Source organism: Macrobrachium nipponense, chromosome 32 (assembly GCF_015104395.2).
Source record: "Macrobrachium nipponense isolate FS-2020 chromosome 32, ASM1510439v2, whole genome shotgun sequence".
Classification (NCBI taxonomy): Eukaryota; Metazoa; Arthropoda; class Malacostraca; order Decapoda; family Palaemonidae; genus Macrobrachium; species Macrobrachium nipponense.
This window is the reverse complement of record NC_061094.1, coordinates 28,252,764-28,273,690: the sequence shown is the minus strand read 5'-3', so window position 1 is coordinate 28,273,690 and position 20,927 is coordinate 28,252,764. Positions and strand designations below refer to the sequence as shown.

The 20,927-nt window shown below is 40.5% G+C and overlaps 1 protein-coding gene across 1 annotated transcript in view; it reads left to right on the top strand.

Annotated features, from left to right (window-relative positions):
* The first annotated feature begins 205 nt into the window (after positions 1-205).
* Positions 206-20,927, top strand: part of LOC135207289 (activating signal cointegrator 1 complex subunit 3-like) — a 669,776-nt gene continuing 649,054 nt past the window's right edge. Inside the window, 2 exon segments of the mRNA XM_064238959.1 lie at positions 206-538; positions 1,552-1,659. Coding sequence (XP_064095029.1) covers positions 350-538; positions 1,552-1,659 — 297 coding nt within the window. The 5' untranslated portion in view covers positions 206-349.

The following is a 20,927-nucleotide window of genomic DNA, read 5'->3' as shown; positions in this document are numbered from 1 at the left end:
GCTCCTGAAATCACAACTGATTTCATAAGTAAAGTCTTCTTTATTAAGTCATGTTGTTTAGAGTACCATTAGTTTATAGTACACAGAACATGAAATGTATTTTACAGACAATTTTATTGTTTGATTCTTTTGCAGGTGTGGGTCCTCCAAGTTTTACTGCGTTCCTACGAGCATATGGGAATGTCAGTCAGAATAGTAATAACAGCATTCATGAAGAAGATAATATAGCAAACTTATTGGCCATTAAAAGAGAAGAAAAAATTCAAGAGCAAAGAAAGAGCTCATTGACATGGCCATATATTAAAACAGAAGTGGAAAAACTCGGGAAGAAGCATAATTTAAATTTAGAATGCTACCTCAGAGAAATTTGGGAAGTGGCACGTTTGGTAGCCCCAGAATTGGATACACGAGAAGAAGCTGCTTCACACATATTTTCCAGGTGTCTCATAATACTTCAGTTTTAAGTGTTAAACAGAATATGAAACTGAAACAGATGTTTGGTGATGTTAAACCTCAAATTCTCGAGAGAGCCCATAAGGTAAGGAATGCTTTTAGTACTTGACATATTAATAAACTATATTAAAAACCTCTTGGGTACAGACAGTTTTATGAGCAGAATTTTAGCCATGAAGTATAAGAATCCTAGTTCCGTAGGCCTCTGGTGACTAGATCAGTACGTAGTATTGTAGTCTGTGATACTGGAAAATACCAGTTGGAATATATCCCAAGATAAAAAAAAGGGATTTTGACGAAGGAAAAATCTATTTCTGGGCAAAGGACCTGTGTCGCCCAGTGAAATAGGTTCCTTTAGCACTATTTCTAAATGTTAAGACCGAAGGTTTGTTTCGTATATGAACAAATGACAAATTTGTAACTAATTTGTATTTTTCATAACTAACAAACCTGAGGTCTTAACAGTTAAAGGCCCACCTTGAACCACCCCTCTAGCAGTCTAAACTGGGTTAGAAGTATAACTGCCAGGTCACACGACACCCAGGGCATTCTGGGTAATACATGCCCCATGACCTGGTATAGATGCCAATAGTCCCTGGATCGCACAAGTTCAATTTTAATTTACCGGTTTCCAGTTTGGCGCTAGTAAATCCTGATGTTAAGACCTCAGGTTTGTTAGTTATAAAAAATACAAATTAGTTACAAATTTGTCATATTTCTACAGATCAGTTGTTACTGTGTTGTTGAATGAACAGGAATAAATTTTTGAACATTATTTTATTTCACATAGGTGCAAACCATTGGTTAATAAAAAATACCCTCTTTCCATCCTGTTGACTGGTTTAGATTACCTGATCTACATGTGGAAATAAATACCCCTACTTAAAAAAAGCTGGTAATTGAGAGGAGCTCATTCTGATGGGGCTAGCTTCATTTGCTTAAATAATAACTGCCAACAATCAGTTTCCTAAACAGAGAATGGTCCCTGCCTAAGTAAATGCATTATCTAGATCCATAAAATGCAGTTGTATAAATTTCTTCAGTATAGTTCCTCTATGTCTTTTACCTTGTATTAAAATTTATTTTATGAATTTGCAGGCTGTAAGAAATATTGCAGATTTAGTTAGCGAGGAAGAGCTGATTGAATTAGTCACACAGTTGGGCGCAGCTGAAGAAGAGCTACCTATGTTTGGTGCCAATATAAAGGTAATATGATATGTATCTTTATTTAATTGGAGTTTTTTTTTTTAACTGAAACGTAAGGTGAATGCTTCTGATATTGCTTTCCATCAATAGCATCACCTAGCTTGAATGAGGGGCTCTGGAGCAGATGGAATTCACGGGGGATTGTACTACACTAATTTCTATTGTTAATGGTGTAATTTGTTTTTTATTTGCTGCCTTGATATATGGGAAAAGTATCATGTCAGGGATAGGGGTTAGTTTTTAAGCTAGTAGTAGGAGCTGTGGGATGATATTCAACCACTTCTTAATGTTTGGCTATATGTCAATATGATGAAGACATGTTCGTCTCATTAAGTTAGTGCATATGAGTATGGTTCCCTCCGGTCCGGTTACCTTTTTATGTAAGTAACTTCCCAAGGAATTACATAGCTAAGAATTTCTAAGTACTGGCAGCTAAAATTTGAAAATTGCTATAGCAGTTCTTCTTTGTTTTGGTGTAGGTAGGAGCCCCGCCCACTAGCAGGGTAGAAGGGAAACAACACAGCAAATAGCTAAATTTACTTCTGCCGGCTTCTGATAAATTTTGTAAGCAGCAACTATTATGAAATTTGGATTTTGTCATTTACTGATAGTTTGCAGTACCTTCGGTAAAGTACACTCATTCTTTTTCATAGTTATTCGGCATTTGTTAGATAGTCAGGCGTAATTAACAGTGCTTTGACCAGTTTAGGGTTTTTAGACTGTTCTTTGATTTTACATCGAGTGATGTCTGACTTGGGTGTAGAGTGTCCATTATTGCAGCGAAGGCTGCAATCTACAATACATAGTCAACTTCCGCAAGGTATGATTCCCAGTCTGTAGTAGATGTAGGGATCAACTTTGCTTTATTGATTTCTGCAAGGTATGATTCCTATTCTGTTTGTACTAGATGTAGGGATCAACTTTGCTTTATTGATTTAACTTTTAATTAGTGTGTAGGCTGGGATGAAAGGCAGTGGAGGGTTCTGTCTTCTTACCTTTCAAAGTTTGAGAGAGATAGGAAGTGTAAAGCTACTGCTAGGTACAAAAGGTCTTTAATTATCCAGGAATCTTCTAAATCATTTTCTGGAGTTCCTGTTACAGTGGGCCCCTGTATTTACGTTCTCTGGATTCGCGGACTCGCCCATGGATTCACCCATTCGCGGATACTTCTTTGGAACCTATCGAGAAATTATTCGCAGGGTTCTCTGCAGAACTTAGCTAAAATTATTTGCAGTCCCGCACCGCTATTCGTGGATGTGAATTTTTTTTGTACGGTAATATTCTGTATTTTTATGTTATTTATTGTATACAGGTGGCCCTCGGTTAGCGGCAAGGGTACCATTCCTGGCTGCCGACGCTAAGCTATTTTAAAGTCTATGGTCACCACACACTTTCTTTCGGAATACTAGACCAGTTAACAGCGCCCTAGACCAGTCAAACGGTGCCGTATTCTCGCAATGGCACAATAAGTACAAGTATAATTATGCAGTATTGTACTATAGAAATTATTGTACAGTAGCAATTTATAGTACATTATAGTATTATAAATACTGTAAAGTGAAAAAAAGCCTAGCTTTAATCCTTTGGGTGTCTAGAGTATGTAAAGATATAATAAGGTTTTATACAATATACAGGTAGCTGTACTTATGATAATGCGATTTTATGAGAGACCAAATTTTTAAAGTACAACCAAATTGGATAACAACATCCATTTGGCTTGCATGTCAATCATCGTACTGTAGTACACTATTACCGTAGTTATAAATGACATTACGTAGAATAGGACTTGAGATATCTTAATGTAATGACTTTGTACACTATAGATGAAAGATCAATATAGATCAAAGATCAATAGGGAAATATACTGTTAAATTTAAACCTAGTTATAGCTGAAGCTGAGAAAACTGTTCAAGCTGCTAATAACCATTATCGTGCATCGGCAACAAAGATAAAACTCTTATAAACGTATGCCATCAAACACAGCTGTAGATAAAATTGAGATAAAATCATTTTATTAAAAACTACCATGCTTGAAAGAACACATTTTACAGTTGGTTTCTCGCCGGTAAAAAATAAATAGCGGAAAGTTCGTATTACGATGATATGAAGGAAAATTGCGAACGGAATCGCTTATTGTATTACTCAATAAACATGCTGCCAAGGGAAAAAAAATTAGTTCGCAATCACAACAAGACACATTCAAGTAATATTTCTTACTAAAAACACTTCGTACTAAAAGGAAACATAACCTTGTCTCATATAAGTCAAGTATCTAGATACAGGCAGTCCCCGGGTTATGACAGGGGTTCCTCTTGAGACGCGTCGTAAGCTGGAACATCGTGAAAAATCCAAAAAAAAAACCTTACTTTTAATGCTTTGGGTGCATTGAAAACTATGTAAACTGCATTTGTTCCTATACGATATACAAACCCTTGGTCCTTTACATAAGGAATTACTTACGGCATAGCTGGAATTACGGACGTTAAATCTTGAACAAGGTGGTTAGGCAGTAACTACCATGTGGGAGGCTAGTCTGCCCGGATGTAAACACTCCACTTTGCTTGTGGCCGTCTACCGATGAAGACGTGTGTTTGTGAGCTCTGGCTGACTGGTCGTTGATCTTTTTTCCTGGTGGGATCCTTATGGTTTATTTTTGTTTTTTAAATAAATATGCATAGGTATACAGTGTTTGATATTAATACTAAACAAAGGTTTGTCCTTGTTTTTCAATTAATATAGAAACTCACTTTTTGTGATAGCCTTTATAACCGCCCCTCTACTTGTGTTAAGAGTTGGCGGCAAAGGTATGCCAACATATTATTTACATTCTTTCGCCCTTTAACACTGGTTCAGACCCACGTGAGGACGAGATATGTATTTAACGTGAGGATGAGACATGTATTTAACGTGAGTGATATTGATCCTGTAACGAGACATGTATTCATCTGAAAATTACGATTACGCTTGGGAATTACCGAGATAACTTCAAAGGTTTGTCCTTGTTTTGTTTTTATGGTAATTTCTCTTCTCTTTCATCCTTTCACTTACTATCGGAAGAAGGTAGAAGAATGGGCGTGTGGTGTTGATGTTTGGGGATCTCCTCTCACTTCGGAGGGCGGTGCCCTTGGATACATGAGTATCCTCATTATTTTATTCATTTTTTCCTTATTTTACAGACTAACAGTGGTGATTGTGTTTACAGCAGTATTGGTTGGATAGCTCTTCGTATTGGTTATCCTAACCTTGGAATTGTACCCGTGACTCGTAGCATGTTGCTATACCGATCCTCGAGTGTGTGTACTGATCCCCTGCTGGTAGTCATATTCTTTTACCACTACTACCCTGGAGTTATGTCATGGACGAAGCTGTCGTGCTGCCCTGTGAGGTTTATCTACTCCTGATGGAAGAAGTCTGGCAGAATTTGGAGGAATCGAAGAGGAAGAGAGCTCGTCAAGTGTTGTCATCCTTCTCTTCGAGATCATCATTTTTTCATCCCCCACCCCTTAAAATTCTTCGGAGTTTCTAGCACTCTCCGAGTGTTTTGGTCTTATACAATATGCAAACACTTGGGCAAAACCACGGTCCAGAGTGGGTGAGACGAGAATCCCAGATAATTGTTACTACGATAATCAGGAATCTCGCCGAATGCTCGAATTCCTGGAATTTCTAGCGTTCGAAGGAAGTATTGCTGCTGAAGGAAGAATATCTCAGGAGGGGCTCAGCCTGGATGGACCTGACGGTCCGTTGCCTCAGTAGGCGGTCAACCCCTGGATAGAGAAGAACGGGTGGGAACATCCAGTTCGGCTTGAACTATCGTCTTCGGTATCTTGTTATCACCGTAGAAATCTTCCTTCGGGAAAACTTCACCTTCGCTCTCTTCATTAGAGAATGAAGGGTGTCGGCTTCCAGTCCTTATTCTTGTTCCTTGAATAGAAGAGAATTTAGGATGGAGGTCTATGTGCAGGAACCTACAAATATCCTACATATATTGCCCTCGCGACATGCTTCTGTTATCAGTTGAGTTGTCTGAGGTGTAGGCACGTACCGTAGTTAACTGTACGGGTTGTGACCGAGACGAATAGTATCTTCTTAATTGAACTGCAACTCGGAACTGCCCTGCAAGTCTCCTAAGAGTTTCCAGTTTTGATTTTGATATACTTGTGGTATTGTTACAACAACACCACCACAGCGTTTGCATTCACCAAAATCCGTTTCGGTTAAAAGGCAAATGCTCGAGCGTATTTTCTTGCGCTCGATGGTTCTAGCTGAACGCATTCCTTCTTGGAATGGATTACCTGGCAACTCAGGATGATGAGTGAGCGAGAGCTAACGGTGTATGGGCTGCCTGCCAGTCCTGCCTGCCGCAGCCCGGTACCAGCTGGCTCTCCGAGATAGTTCGGTTGGATATTGTCTCTTGTCCTCTGCGATGATTGACTACCGAATCTAATCTCTGCCTGGCAAACACAGACTTAGGTCTCTGGTTGGCTGGAATTCTCGCATATGTGCATGACCATCTCTACTGCATCGCCTTTTGCTGTTGCAAGAACTTTCAGACAGAGGTATCTCACTAGACTTGTTATCATCTTTCTATTTACCTCACGGTAACAGAAGTCTGTAGCCTAGTCTTCCGCTTCATCGCACTTGCCGCTGCGATGACGCAGAATGATTTCTTCAGATATCTGAGTTTGTCTTCTAAATACATCTCGTAATTCGAAGGTGTGCAATTATTCTTTTTCACCCTGAATTATTTTTACTATGTGATATCATTTAATCTTATTAAACTTAATAATACAGTATTAATCAGTATTAATATTTGAAAATTAGTAAATCATTTTTGTACCATAAAAATGCATCTAGTCATGAAAATAACATCAAAATACACTAATTGGTGGTGATTTTTGCTGAAAAATCCAGCGAATAGGCAAATCCCCTGCAAATAGTGGGTAGATATGGTCCAGAGAGAAATCCGCGAATCAGTGAGTCCACGAATCCGGAGAACCCGAATACGGGGGGAACACTGTAATACATTTTTCATACACATTTTAAACATAAAAGCACAAAAAATTATAACAAAAAGCTGAAGTTTCATTAACAAAATGAGTTATAATTAGCTCTCAAATTAATCAAATATGACCACGTGAAGTTTTTGTAATGCATTTTCAGGACAGTGGCGGACAAGAACGAACATGAAAAAATACCCTTTGATATACGTGGAGGACACTTACAAAAGCTGCCATAATTTGTATCATATTTATGTACAAAAATAAAAATACCCTATACGTAATACATTTTCATGCACATTTTAAAAATAAAAGCATGAATATTTATAAAATTGAAACATCGATCGCTAAATTTGCAATTTTTGAACTATTTTTGGGAGAGCGGCAGGCAGCGGCGGACAAGAATGAACATGAAAAATCATCCTTTGGTAACGTAGAGGGCTGTTTTAAAAGCTGCCTTTGTATCATATTTATGCACAGAATTAAAAATACCCTATACATAATACATTTTCATACACGTTTTAAACAAAAGCATGAACATTTATAAATCGACACATCGATTGCTAGATTTTCACTTTATTTAACGATATTTATGGAAGAGCAGCAGGCGGCGGCTCACTAGAACGAACATGAAAAAATGTCCTCTTTGGTAACTAGAGGGCAGTTTCAAAAGGTGCCTTTGTATCATATTTATGTGCAGAAATAAAAATACCCTATACATTACATTTTCATACACATTTTGGACATCGCCTCACTTGAAACGTAAGGTTTCACATTTTACTACATACGTATGTAGATGTACGTACAGTATTTCTTGTATCCTGTACACTAATACAGTGGTACCTCGACATACGAAAGGCTCAACTTACGAAAAACTCGAGATACAAAAGCAAATACGAAAAATTTTACGGCTCTACATACGAAAATTGCTCAAGTTACGAAAGGTTGTTGCTGTAAAGTCCCGAGATTCGCCCAGACCACTGAGAACAATTTTAAAACTCGCACGCCGCCAACTGAGTAAACTCGCCACCATCCTCCCGCTCTCCTATTGGTTCCTGATGCTAGTCACCCCATAAGATCCTGCTCTCCTATTGGTCAGCATCTACCCCTTTTGTTTTATGTATTCTATTGGTAAAAGGATGCTGTAAATTGAAAAACTTATTCATGCAATACATTTAATAAAAAAAAATTAGGTAAAGATAGAATACAGAATAGAAATGAATGGTTATTAGTAGTATACTGTTTGGTAGTTTCAGTAGTTGAAGAGAGATAATGAAAATTTATGGCTTACTGTGTACTAGGAAAAGTGATTGCTTGGCGATTGTTCGATACTCGTAAATGCTGGATGTAAACAGAAGTTTGGAAGTTTTTTTGTTTGTTTGTTTGTTTATTATAGTTAATGGTTACTTAATAATTATATTTGAAATGAGTAGTACATGCAATACATTTAACCCTTAAACGCCTACTGGACGTATTTTACGTCTACATTTTTTGTCTCTCGGGTGCCGACTGGACGTATTTTACGTCGACATACAAAAGTTTTTTTAAAATTCGCGGAAAAATACTTTTAGGCCTACCAGCCAAAAACTCTTGAATCATGCGCCTTGGGGGATGCTGGGAGTTCACGGATCAAGGTGTTGTTTTGTTTACAATCGATACGCAGGCACGCAAGCGCGAATTTCTTTCTTGCCGCACTAAAAAGTATCTGTGACACATCTCGGAAATTATTTCGTCACTTTGACACAATTTTTGTACCATTGTAAATTAGCCGTTACATGAAGTATTATATATGAAAATGTGCGCATTTTTATGTAGAATACAACAATAAAATACTCATGATTGTAAGCTTTTATTCAGTTTTGAGATATTTCATATAAATAACGATAATTGCCAAAATTTCAACCTTCGGTCAACTTTGACTCTACCGAAATGTCAAAAAACGCAATTGTAGCTAAAACGCTTATATTCTAGTAATATTCAATCATTTACCTTAATTTTGCAACTAATTAGGAGTCTCTAGCGCAATATTTGATTTATGGTGAATTATGAAAAAACTTTTTCCTTATGTCCGCGCGGTAACTTCCGAAAAAAATCATACATGCGATTGTGGTAATGTTTGCACCATTTTAAATTAGCCGTTATATAAAGTTTTATATATGGAAATGTGCGCAATTTCATGTAAAATACAACAAAAAATAATTGAAGGTTGTAGCTTTATCAGTTTGAAATATTTTCATATAAATAACGATAAGTGCCAAAATTTCAACCTTCGGTCAACTTTGACTCCTACCGAAACTGGTCGAAAAACAACGCAATTGTAAGCTAAAAAGCTTATATTGTAGTAATATTCAAGCATTTACCTTAATTTTGCAAACAAATTGGAAGTCTCTAGCACAATATTTCGATTTATGGTGAATTTATGAAAATAATAACATTTTCTTTACGTCCACGCGCGGAACTCTTCCGAAAAAAAATCATACGTGCGATTGTGGTAATGTTTTGCACCATTTTAAATTAGCCGTTACATAAAGTATTATATATGAAAATGTGCGCAATTCCATGTAGAATACAACAAAAATAATTGAAGGTTGTAGCTTTTTTTTCATTTTTGAAATATTTGCATATAAGTCACGATAAATAGAAAAAAAAACCACTTTCGGTCAACTTTGACTTCTACCGAAATGGTCGAAAAACGCAATTGTAAGCTAAAACACTTACAGTCTAGTAATAGTATTCAGTCATTTATCTTCATCTTGAAACAAATTCAAAGTCTCTAGCAAAATATTTAGATTTATGGTGAATTTTTTAAAAAAATCTTTCCTTCCCTCGCGCGCGGATTCTCCGCCACAAATCTCCGAAATACGTACGTACCATTCTTGGAATATTTGCTCCGTTTCATATTAGGCATTTCATAGAGTTTTATATATGAAAATGTTCGCAATTTCATGTAAAATAAAACGAAAAATATTTGAAGGTTTTAGCTTTTCTTATTTTTGAAATAATTGCATATATATATTTAAAAAAATTCGACATTCGGTCAACTTTAACTCGTCAGATATGGCGGTCAAAAACTGTAATTGTAAGCTAATACTCTTACATATAGTAATATTCAATCATTTGTCTTCATTTTTAAAGTAATTGGAAGTCTCTAGGACAATATTTAGAATTATGGTGAATTTTTGAAAAAAATATTTGTTTACGTCCGCGCGTTACGAATTCATGCATTATTTTGTGATAATATTTTCTCTTGTGTTGCTTTGATCGTTTTACAATGTGTTATATACCAAAATGATCGCAATTTAGTGTACATTACAACAACAAAAAAAGTAACTTGTTACCTTCAACTGTTTTGCGCACGGCACGATTTGAATACAATTATATATGAAATTTTGTTTTTGCACTATCATATATCACATTATTTATATATGATAATGATAATTTTTTTCATTTCTGATGGTTGCATACTAAACTTCAGGCAATGACAAAAAAAGGAGCCAAAAATGAACTCTTAATCTTGAAAACTAAGCGCGCTGTGATTTTTTGAAAAAAATATTTTTTCCGCTTCCGCGCTCACTCCGAAACCCCTCCGGCACACTGGAGACAAATTTTTTTTTACCGCTCCGGCGTAAGAGGGTTAATAAAAAAAATTGTGAATTAGATATCATAAAATATAAAATAAATCAGACTGCTATCATCGAAGCCAACAAATACGTATTTTTTAGCATTCTTCTTCCGTTTTAATATTACGTTACGTATATGTTTCATTATAGCTGTCAGTAACTCAGTATCTCCATTAAGTAAAGATAGAATAAAGAATAGAAATGAATGGTTATTATACTGTTTGGTAGTTTCATTAGTTGAAGAGAGATACTAATGTAAATTTATGGCTTACTGTGTCCTAGGAAAAGTGATTGCTTGGCGTTCGTTCGGTACTCGTAAGAGCTGAATGTAAACAAACGATTGGAAGGTTTTTTTTTTGTTTTTTTTGTGTATTATAGTTAATGATTAATTAATAATTATTTGAAATGAGCACATACTGATTATTTATACATTTTATTGGCATATTCTAAGCTTTTAGCTTCTTAGGTTTAGATGTCAGAATCATAGTTTAGGCTACAGTAGCAACCGCTAACATTGGCTATTGCTAAGGGACATATGCTAAAGTCCTAATATTTGCAGTAAAAATGGGGTTGAACATTACATGCAGTTGAATATTACTCAAGTATGTACAGTATTTTGCCTTTTTGGAGTCATGTTTCTTCCGTCAGATCGGCGTCGTAACCCTAGAACATGTGTTGTAGGCCTGGAAATATAATTTACTGGGGTGTTTTTGTAAGGCTTGGAACGGATTAGGCATTTTACATGTAGAATGCGGTTCAAGATACGAAAAACTCATGATGCAAAGGCCGCCTTGGAACAGATTAATTTTGTATCTCGAGGTACCACTGTACACTTCATTTACAGGTTAAGTCACGGTTAGGTTAGGTATTGAATGGTCCAAATTGTTGTATTTCATTGTTTATTGGTCAATTTAGCTTTATTATAAAATTTACTGTGGTGTTTTTGTAGGGCTTGGAACGAATTACGCAATTTATGTAAAACGTAGTTCTAGATACAAAAACATCAGGTTACCAAGGCCGCTTCTGAACGGTTTAATTTCGTAACCTGAGGCACTACTGTACTACTTTGTTTATGTTTTAACAGAGAAACAAATAGCAATAATTATTAAATACCAAAGTTAGAGTATGAAATTCACTGCTAAATAATGTGCAGATTCTGAGAAGAGTTTTGCACTGTATTGACTTAGTATTGTATTGACTTACTAGTAGGCTAACTCGGGAATGTAGGCTAAATGTGTTAAATAAAGTACACTATTTTAAAGAAAATTATGCATTATGAAGTTATAAAATGATGAAGTTAAAATATTTGAGTATTAAAATGATAAAAAGCATTGTCAGAACTTTGTCAGGTACATAGTAGGCTATGTCGGAAACTAGTTCTGTGTATAATTTCGGGGCTCAGTGCAGCTCGTGTCGGCCTATGAAAGTAATCCTTAATATCATCTTTCTAGGTAAAATATCCTAAAATTACCAGAGAAAAAAACAAAATTAAGAAAAAAGTCAGTAAGACTGACTCGCTCACTCTTAAAAAGAAGTGTCGGTATGAAATAGGGGCGAGTGTGGAACACTACCACGAGACAAACACCAATTAGAACTTCCTATCAGAATCCCCCTAAGAGAGAGCCGATACCAACGGGCGATGCAACCTCTACTACTACTACTAGAGGACGCCACGGACAGCAGCGCCCCTAGCGGTCATCCTTAATTTTTAGCACCAGCGTCTTGACGCAGTTTTTCTCTCGTGCTGTTATTATTCTGGATTTATCTCGTTTTCTACGATGGAACGTTCAGCAATTGCCACGGCTAAGTTAAGTAACTCATAAGTAATATTTTATCATAGTTTTATCTTCCGGGTACCAGTATTTTCCTTTTTATAGGTCATATACGGTTCCCCGGTTGTCTCGTGGCGGCCATGCTGCCTCGTAAGAATTCCCGGTCCTCCATACTGGGACTTCTTATACTTATGGGCTTACTTTATCACGTTCATTGTTTTACATCGAGTTTTAAGCTAGTTTAGCCCTCTTACCATTTCTCTTAGCTTGGTATTTAGGGCTATTCATTATTTTATTCTGGCCCAGCATCCCGGCTCTTGCTCTACATCGGCTATCGCTGGCTCCGAGTAGGCTACTGTTTCTTGGAATAGTTGCCTCCTCCTGGGCTTCTTTCTCTTTTCCTAAAAGTGTCTCTTCCACCTTTCGATGTATTTTCATTATTATTAATTTAGGGTGTTAGGCTATCCTAGGTGCTTGTTCCATGTATTGGTACAGCTTGGTTCACGTGGCCCTACCACGGTTGTGGTGATCGCGGCCTAGGCCACTAGTGGTCACGTGTTCCATAGCACCTCACCCTGCCCCTTCCCTCCCTCTCTGATGTAGGGAGGAGCTGGGGGACCCCTTGGTTGTCATAACAACCTCATAGCCTTCTCTCACATTCCGGAGGTACCGGGGGGTTCCACCAGCAGGGGGTTTAGGGCGACCACTATGAGGTACCGGGTCTCCATACGGGTAGTTGGTGAGGTGGGGAGGAGTAGGCCATCCCTTCCCCCTTTTCCTCGCTCCCGCCGTGTTTCACCGGGACCTCCTTCCCCCCATACCCATTACTCAGCCACCTCCCTTACGATACGAAAGGAGCCTTCCGTCGCAGCCGGGGCCCCTTTGGTTATAGGTTATTGGCTCCGCTAGCGGGTAGGGTGGGTACTATGGATGGTCGTTTGCTTGCCTACTATATCCTTATATCTCTCCCCCGCTACCGGAAGGGAGCTTACCTTACCTACGCACTCTTCTAGTAGACGGGTATAGAGAGAGTTGATTTGATGTTGTTACTGTTCTATGTTAAGGATATATACCCTAATTTAAGATATTTTACAATGAATTGTGTTTTATATAATTATGTTAATCAACCATCCCCGCCATTATCCGTTGTGGTTTCCTTTACCACCATTCCTAGTTGGTTGATTCTTGTGCCTCCGCCACTGGCGGAGCCATAGCCTTTCTTCCAACATGGTTACCACACGTATTTTAGCAGGGCTCTGGTTTTATCTAACTTTATCGCTCCGGCACCAGCGGAGCATATGTTAGGCTGTAAGTGTTTTTACTCTGTACTATGTACGTTTCCACTTACAGGCTACCAACTGTCAGGTCCTCGCTTGCAACGCGACGCTGCATGACCCCTGCGGACATGATGAGTGCAGGTCTCACGCCCCTTGTGCCACCCTGTTCAACGAGTCCATCGTTTGGCATCCCGAGGCCTGCACCATTTGCTACGACCTGGTCGGTCAGCTGGTTGATGGGGTAAGACCATTATAAGGTTGTTTATCAATTTACTAAAAACACTTTTAGTTCGTAAGTTTGTTAACCCTGTCCGCAACTGGTAGCTAATTCAGCCTTTCTTTCAGGCTAGCGGTGTGTGAGGGAAGTCGCCCTCGCCACTCTGAAAGCGTGGTGGGCGGCTTTGGGAAGAACGCCGCCAAGGGCCAGCCCTACATGTTGGATAAAAAGCTGGCCATCCAGATCTTCCCTGCGGGCAAGTCGACGGGCTACGTCGACCCCTTGTCCGCCGCCCCCGTAATAGCCGCCATCCAGCAAGATCTCCAGCAGTCGTTGGGGCTCGTAGCAGCCCAGGAGCCAGTTCCGGACGTCGCCGGCCTGGACCTGAATCTCGAGCCGATGGCGGTAGTGAGTGAGGATTTGTTGGTTGAGGTAGGTTTGTCTGGGCGCCCCAAGGTCTTTCCTGGGCGCTCCTGGATCTTCTCCTGTCCCTTCTTCTTCCGCCTCTTTCCAAGGCTTTCCGGGATCCGAGATCCCTAGCCGCACTCCCGCTCTCTCTGTACCTCCTAAGGAGAAGGGAAAGAGAGAACCGAAGACTCTGTCTAAGTCGACTTCTAGGAAGTCGTCTTCGTCTTCTTCGGCGAGGAAGTCATCGACTTCTTACGCCGACGCGGTAAAGGCTAAGCCAAGCTCTTCCCAGTCGAAGAGCTCCAGAGGCAAGGCTTCGAAGGAGAAAGCTCGCGCTACCTCCGAGTCGTTGCCTTCTTTCCCTCCTCCTCCTGGGGCTTTTGTCCCCTCTCCGGCTATGCCGGCAGGGGTAGCAAGCACCAGCTCCTGCGTTCCTTCTCCTGTCTCACCAGGAATGATGGAGCAGGTAGGAGTGATGGTTGGGTCCCAAATCTCAGCTTGGGGAACCCGCTTTGAGCAGATGTTCGCACAATTGTCGAGCACCCTGTCTCAAACTGGACAGACCGTCCAAGAACTCTCGAATAGAGTAAGAGAGACTGAGGATCGGATGACTGGGCTATCCCAGGCTCCTCCCCCAGTATCCCCTGCTTCTAGCACGGGGATCCTACAACTCCCGTCTTACGACTCTCTGCCATCTTTCTCTATGGAGAATCCATGGAGAGTAGCGGCCTACGCTCCCTTTAAGGACGGGATGATTTCCATCCCGGAGTTTGGCACTCGAAGGATTGAGGACTTCGAGTTCTATCCTCCGGGTCTGTCACAGCCTTTCATCGGGTATGCTAGGCTGACGCCAACGGCTCTGACAAGGGAGGACAAGATCTCGAAGGAGTCTGTCCTCTACAGTAGAGACCACGCCCAACGGGAATGGGTTCACTGCCTTGAGGACTGGGAGTGTACTAAACACTAAAAAAAACTCCAGGCCTATAAGAGCCCCTTCACTATTTTCGCCACGGAAGAGGAGGTCTCTCTTCCGTTCGCTACGAAATTGGTGGAGAAGGCTCTTCAGGCAGTCCTCAAGGATGAGCCCGTTCCACAGTTGAGAGAGTCGGAGTCCACTTCTCCACTCTTTCCCGCCTTCGGAGAGTTATGGGAAAACCTGCCAGCTACTTTCACGCAGGGTAAACTCAAGCCGGACTGCGCTATGGACCAGTTCGGTGAGAAGTTGCCTAGGCTGCGGACTCCCAATCCAGGCAGAGTTCGATGCGCGAACTAGGTTTGGCAGGTCCCTTAACTCTATCATAGTCACGGAAATGGCTGCGCTGTCTTATGCGAACGAACCGCTATTCAAGATCTTAGCGAAAGCACAATTTCACACGGTTCTGCTAGACGCTTTTGACTTCTTCCAAGCCAGGAAGAACTGTCGGAAGCATGTTCTGCAAGAGTGTACTATCAGGCACGAGCTAATAGACTCTGACTGCCAAGCATGTGGGAGCGGATCTCTTCCCAGAGTCAGCAGTGAACGAAGTTCATCACGAAGCTGCTAGACTCAACCAGAGCCTTAGAGCTAGGTGGGGGCATTTCCTCTAAGAGGAAACAGGAATCCGTTCCCACTGCTGGCAAGAAACCAAAGAAGGCTGGTAGGAGGTTTCCAGCCATATAAAAAACTCCAAGCCTCAGCAGCAGTTTGTGCAGGCGGTCCCAGTCACCCAACAAGGACAACCTGCTACATCTAAACAAACTCAGCCTTTCCTCCTGGTGCCCCAGCAATCCCAGCCTTCGACCTCCTATGCCATCTCGCCTGCCTTTAACCCTGCTTATGAGGCTCAAGGCTACTCTCAATCGAGGGGTAGGGCGAGAGGTTACTTTCGTCACCGTGGCGCAGGAAGGGGCGCAAGGAGTAAGCAGTTCAGAGGAGGGCGTGGTGGCCAACCCGCCCATCAGCAATGAGGCTCTCCAGGTAGGAGGGAGGCTGTTCCTCTTCCGCCACAGGTGGGGGTTCAGCAGTTGGGCACAGAGCATAGTGTCCAAAGGATTAGGCTGGAGCTGGATCCAAGATCCTCCTCCAATCAAATCATTCCATCAGGTACCGTCAAAGGAATTGATAGATTACGCGGAAGAACTCCTTCAGAAAGGAGCTATTGCGAGAGTCAAGCATCTAAAATTTCAAGGTCGCTTATTCAGCGTTCCAAAGAAAGGCTCAACAAAAAGAAGGGTAATCTTAGACTTGTCAAAGCTAAAACTCTTTCATTCGCTGCGACAAGTTCAAGATGCTTACCCTCTCGCAAGTAAGGACCTTACTGCCGCGTGGAGCCGTCACATGCTCCATCGATCTTACAGACGCATACTATCATATCCCTATAGCCAGGCACTTCCGCCCATTCTAGGATTCAGGCTAGGAAGTCAGACATTCTCATTCAAAGTGATGCCCTTCGGTCTGAATGTAGCCCCCAGGGTATTCACAAAGATAGCAGAAGTGGTTGTACAACAATTGAGAGCTCAGGGAATCATGGTAGCGGCATACCTCGACGATTGGTTAATCTGGCACCAACAGTCGAGGGATGTCTCAAAGCTACCAAAAAGGTAGTTCACTTTCTGGAACATCTGGGGTTCCAGATAAACAAAACGAAATCCAGACTTGTTCCGGAATCTCGTTTTCAGTGGCTGGGAATCCAATGGGATTTGTCCTCCCACAATCTATCAATTCCAGTAGCCAAACGGAAGGAAATAGCAAAATCTGTCAGGCAATTTCTCAAGTGCAAACAAACGTCAAGAAGAAACCAGGAGAGAATCCTAGGGTCTCTTCAGTTTGCTTCAGTAACAGATATCCTTCTGAAAGCAAGGTTGAAAGATATAAATCGAATTTGGCGGTCAAAAGCAAACTCCAAATATCGAGACAAGTTGTCAGTGATCCCACAGATCCTCCGCAACCAACTACGGCCTTGGTCAAGAGTACAGAACCTAGCCAAGAAAGTACCCCTTCAATATCCCCTCCCAATGTTAACCATTCACACGGACGCATCCCTGTCCGGTTGGGGGGGATACTCTCAGTTCAAACAGGTTCAGGGGACTTGGTCAGTTCAATTTCGCCAGCTCCACATAAACGTGTTGGAAGCAATGGCAGTATTTCTTACTCTGAAGAGACTGCTTCCCCCGAAAAAGTCTCATCTAAGGCTAGTTTTGGACGTGGCAGTAGTAGTTCATTGCATCAACAGAGGAGGGTCCAAATCCAAGCATGTGAACCATGTCATGATAGCCATCTTTGCATTAGCAAGCAAACACAAATGGCATCTGTCTGCCACTCATCTGGCAGGAGTAAGAAATGTGATAGCGGACGCCCTGTCCCGGTCAGTCCCTCTGGAATCAGAGTGGTCTCTGGACGTCGGGTCATTCCAGTGGGTAAGCGGAGAGTCCCAGGTGGTCTCCAAGTGGACCTCTTCGCCTCACAAGCGAACCACAAGCTCCCTTGCTATGTGGCCCCCAACCTGGACCCTCTGGCTTATGCCACGGACGCCCTGTCGTTTGGATTGGAATCAATGGAGGAGAATTTATGTTTTTCCTCCAGTGAATCTTCTCTTGAAAGTCCTAGACAAACTAAGGTCTTTCAAAGGGATAGTAGCTCTGATTGCACCGGACTGGCCCAAGAGCAACTGGTATCCACTTCTCTTGGAATTGGGTCTCCGACCTCAACGGATCCCCAATCCCAAACTATCACAATCAGTACAAATGAGGACTGTGTTCGCTTCCTCAGGAACTCTCCAGACCCTACTTTATGGACTTCATGAAGTTTGCGGCTAATAAAGATGCTAACATTGATCCACAGAATATTCTCTTCCTGGAATCAGATAAGAGGGAGTCAACCATCAGACAATATGACTCAGCTGTTAAGAAATTAGCATCTTTCTTGAGAGAATCGAACACTACAACCATGACAGTTAATTTGGCTATATCCTTTTTCAGATCTTTATTTGAAAAAGGTTTAGCAGCTAGCACGATTACCACTCACAAGTCGGCTTTGAAGAAAATCTTTCAAGTAGGTTTTCAGATAAATTTAACTGAATCTTATTTCACATCTATCCCTAAAGCCTGTGCTAGACTTAGACCTTCTCAGAGGCCTACTACAGTTTCATGGTTCTTGAATGATGTTCTCAAACTAGCTTCAGATACTGACAACTCATCTTGTACATTCATAATGCTCCTGAGGAAGACTCTATTCTTATTAAGCCTAGCCTCAGGAGCAAGAATTTCAGAACTGTCGGCTCTATCCAGAGATGCGGGTCATGTGGAATTCCTCCCATCAGGAGAAGTTCTACTTGCTCCGGATCGTAGCTTTTTAGCTAAAAATGAAGATCCTCTTGCAAGGTGGGCTCCTTGGAAGGTTATCCCACTTCCACAGGATCCTTCTCTCTGCCCAGTATCAACCCTTAGAGCCTTTCTATCTCGTACTTCTTCTAGATCCTCGGGTGCTCTCTTCATGAGAGAAAAAGGTGGTACTTTGTCAGTTAAAGGTATTAGGCAACAAATCCTTTACTTCATTAAACAAGCCAACCCTGAGTCATTCCCAAAAGCACATGATATCAGGGGAGTAGCCACCTCTATTAACTATTTCCAACATATGAACTTTGAGGATCTTAGGAAGTATACTGGATGGAAATCCCCGACAGTCTTTAAACGGCATTATTTAAAGTCCTTGGTAATCTTTAAAGTTTTCAGCAGTAGCAGCGGGAAAACATAGTTTCCCCTGATACTGCTTAGTAGTTGTAGTATTGATCCAGGTCTCCTTTCTACCTACTTCAACCAACATGCCTCAACCTATCACCAGGCTACTCATCATCATAGCCTTAGCCGTTGTGTGTTATAGTGGTCTGTCCCTTATTTTTTTGCTAGGGACAGCCACATTTGTACTGATATGTACTCCAGTGGTCCTACCCTTATTTTTATGCTAGGTTAGGCCACAATATGTTTGTATAAATTTTCCATTTAGACTTGTGATAACTTCAGTCACAATGTGTTTGTATATATTTGAATTAATTGTATTATTTGTATTAATGATGGATTTGAGTGTACCTACCCTTATTTTTATGCTAGGGTAGGACACATGTATGTATATAATTGTACTTTTATGTTCTAAATAAGTAAATTCAAACAATTTCTTTATTTTACATGCATATTATGTTATTGTTACTACCTTTTAAGTACTTTAAGTTCTAACTAACATTCTGTTATTGTTTACCATAGTAGTTTTTAAGTACTTATTTTGTATGCTGTATTTGATTTACTTATTATTATATCCATCATTTTAACATGTTTTTTCATTTTTTCCTTTTCCATCTTGTCGTTTCTCTGGTACTCTTTCATAGGCCGACACGAGCTGAGCCCAGAAAAAGGGATTTGACGAAGGAAAAATCTATTTCTGGGTGATTGGCTCGTGTCGCCCTATGAAACCCATCCCTTTTTATGGTTTGCTTTCCCCCCCTTGCAGGACAAGATGTAATTATGTTTTAATTAAGGATGACCGCTAGGGGCGCTGCTGTCCGTGGCGTCCTCTAGTAGTAGTAGTAGAGGCTGCATCGCCCGTTGGTATCGGCTCTCTCTTAGGGGGATTCTGATAGGAAGTTCTAATTGGTGTTTGTCTCGTGGTAGTGTTCCACACTCGCCCCTATTTCATACCGACACTTCTTTAAGAGTGATGCGAGTCAGTCTTAATGACCATTTTTCTTAATTTTGTTTTTTCTCTGGTAATTTTGTTAGGATATTTTACCTAGAAAGATGATATTAAGGATTACTTTCATAGGGCGACACGAGCCAATCACCCAGAAATAGATTTTTCCTTCGTCAAAATCCCTTATTTGACCGAAAATTAATGCTATTAGTTGAAATTCAAATTGTAGAAACGTTTCTCAAAGTCCTGGTCCGTTGATGGGATAGCATTACTAAAGAGGGAGGCGAGTTCTTGTCAAAGAATGGCCTCCACAAGTATTTTGCCTTGCTCATATTCCATCTCAATGCAGGTGACTGCACTTTGTCACACTGTAATGGGCTGCTACTTCTCTATGGCTTATGCCCTCTCTTAACATGACTATCTCATCTATTTTCTCCTCAGCACTCATTAACTGTAAGGGCCTATGATACTTGGGCTCTTTGCCAGAAGCCTTAGTTTAGAGGAAATTTTAAAGAATAAATCTTTGTCAGTAGTAGTTGTTACCGCACAGGCAAAAAACGCACAAACGAGAGACCATTGAACTTAATGAATGTACATATTGGGTCAGTTGGGTATGCATTTTGCAGACTGTACATTTTATGAAATGTTTTAAGATGGTTTCTAAATATGATATGTATGTACGTAAAGTATTTTAGGGTGATACTAAAAGTACACAGACCATATCTAAAATACGTAAGACTGTAGGAATATAGCAGGGTATGTTTCTGTGGCACACAGTATGTACGTATTTTTCATGCGTGCATACTAAGTATATTTTTGTGACAATACATTTTTTATGATGAAAAAAGATTTCTTAATTTTCAAATATTACAGTTCTGTAATACGTTAATGTAAACAGCAAAATTTCAGTAACAAAATTGGGTTTTCTTAAAAGATGCTTCACCCAAGCCAATTTTCCACAGATAAGCAAATCTTATGACACAGTGACGCCTTCTTAGAGCAGTACCCAAACAAAATGATATTCAACACGCTATTGGCTGTTGTTCTGCACAGCAACTAATCCAGGAGCAGCTTTCATTTTTGTCGCTCATTGACTGTATACTTGGTGTTGATTTGTTCCGAGCCCATCTCGTGAAGATTGAATTGTGGGTTTATTGCGCATCTCTTTCATCAGCCTCATTGCGTAGAAAGTTACTGACATACACAAGCATAAAATGCGAAGCTGTGTTGTACGTATCGGCAAATGTCTGTGTGTATCATGCTGAAAATGGCCCCTAAAAAGCGCCCTGCCCCTTCTAAGGCTTCTTGCAATGAA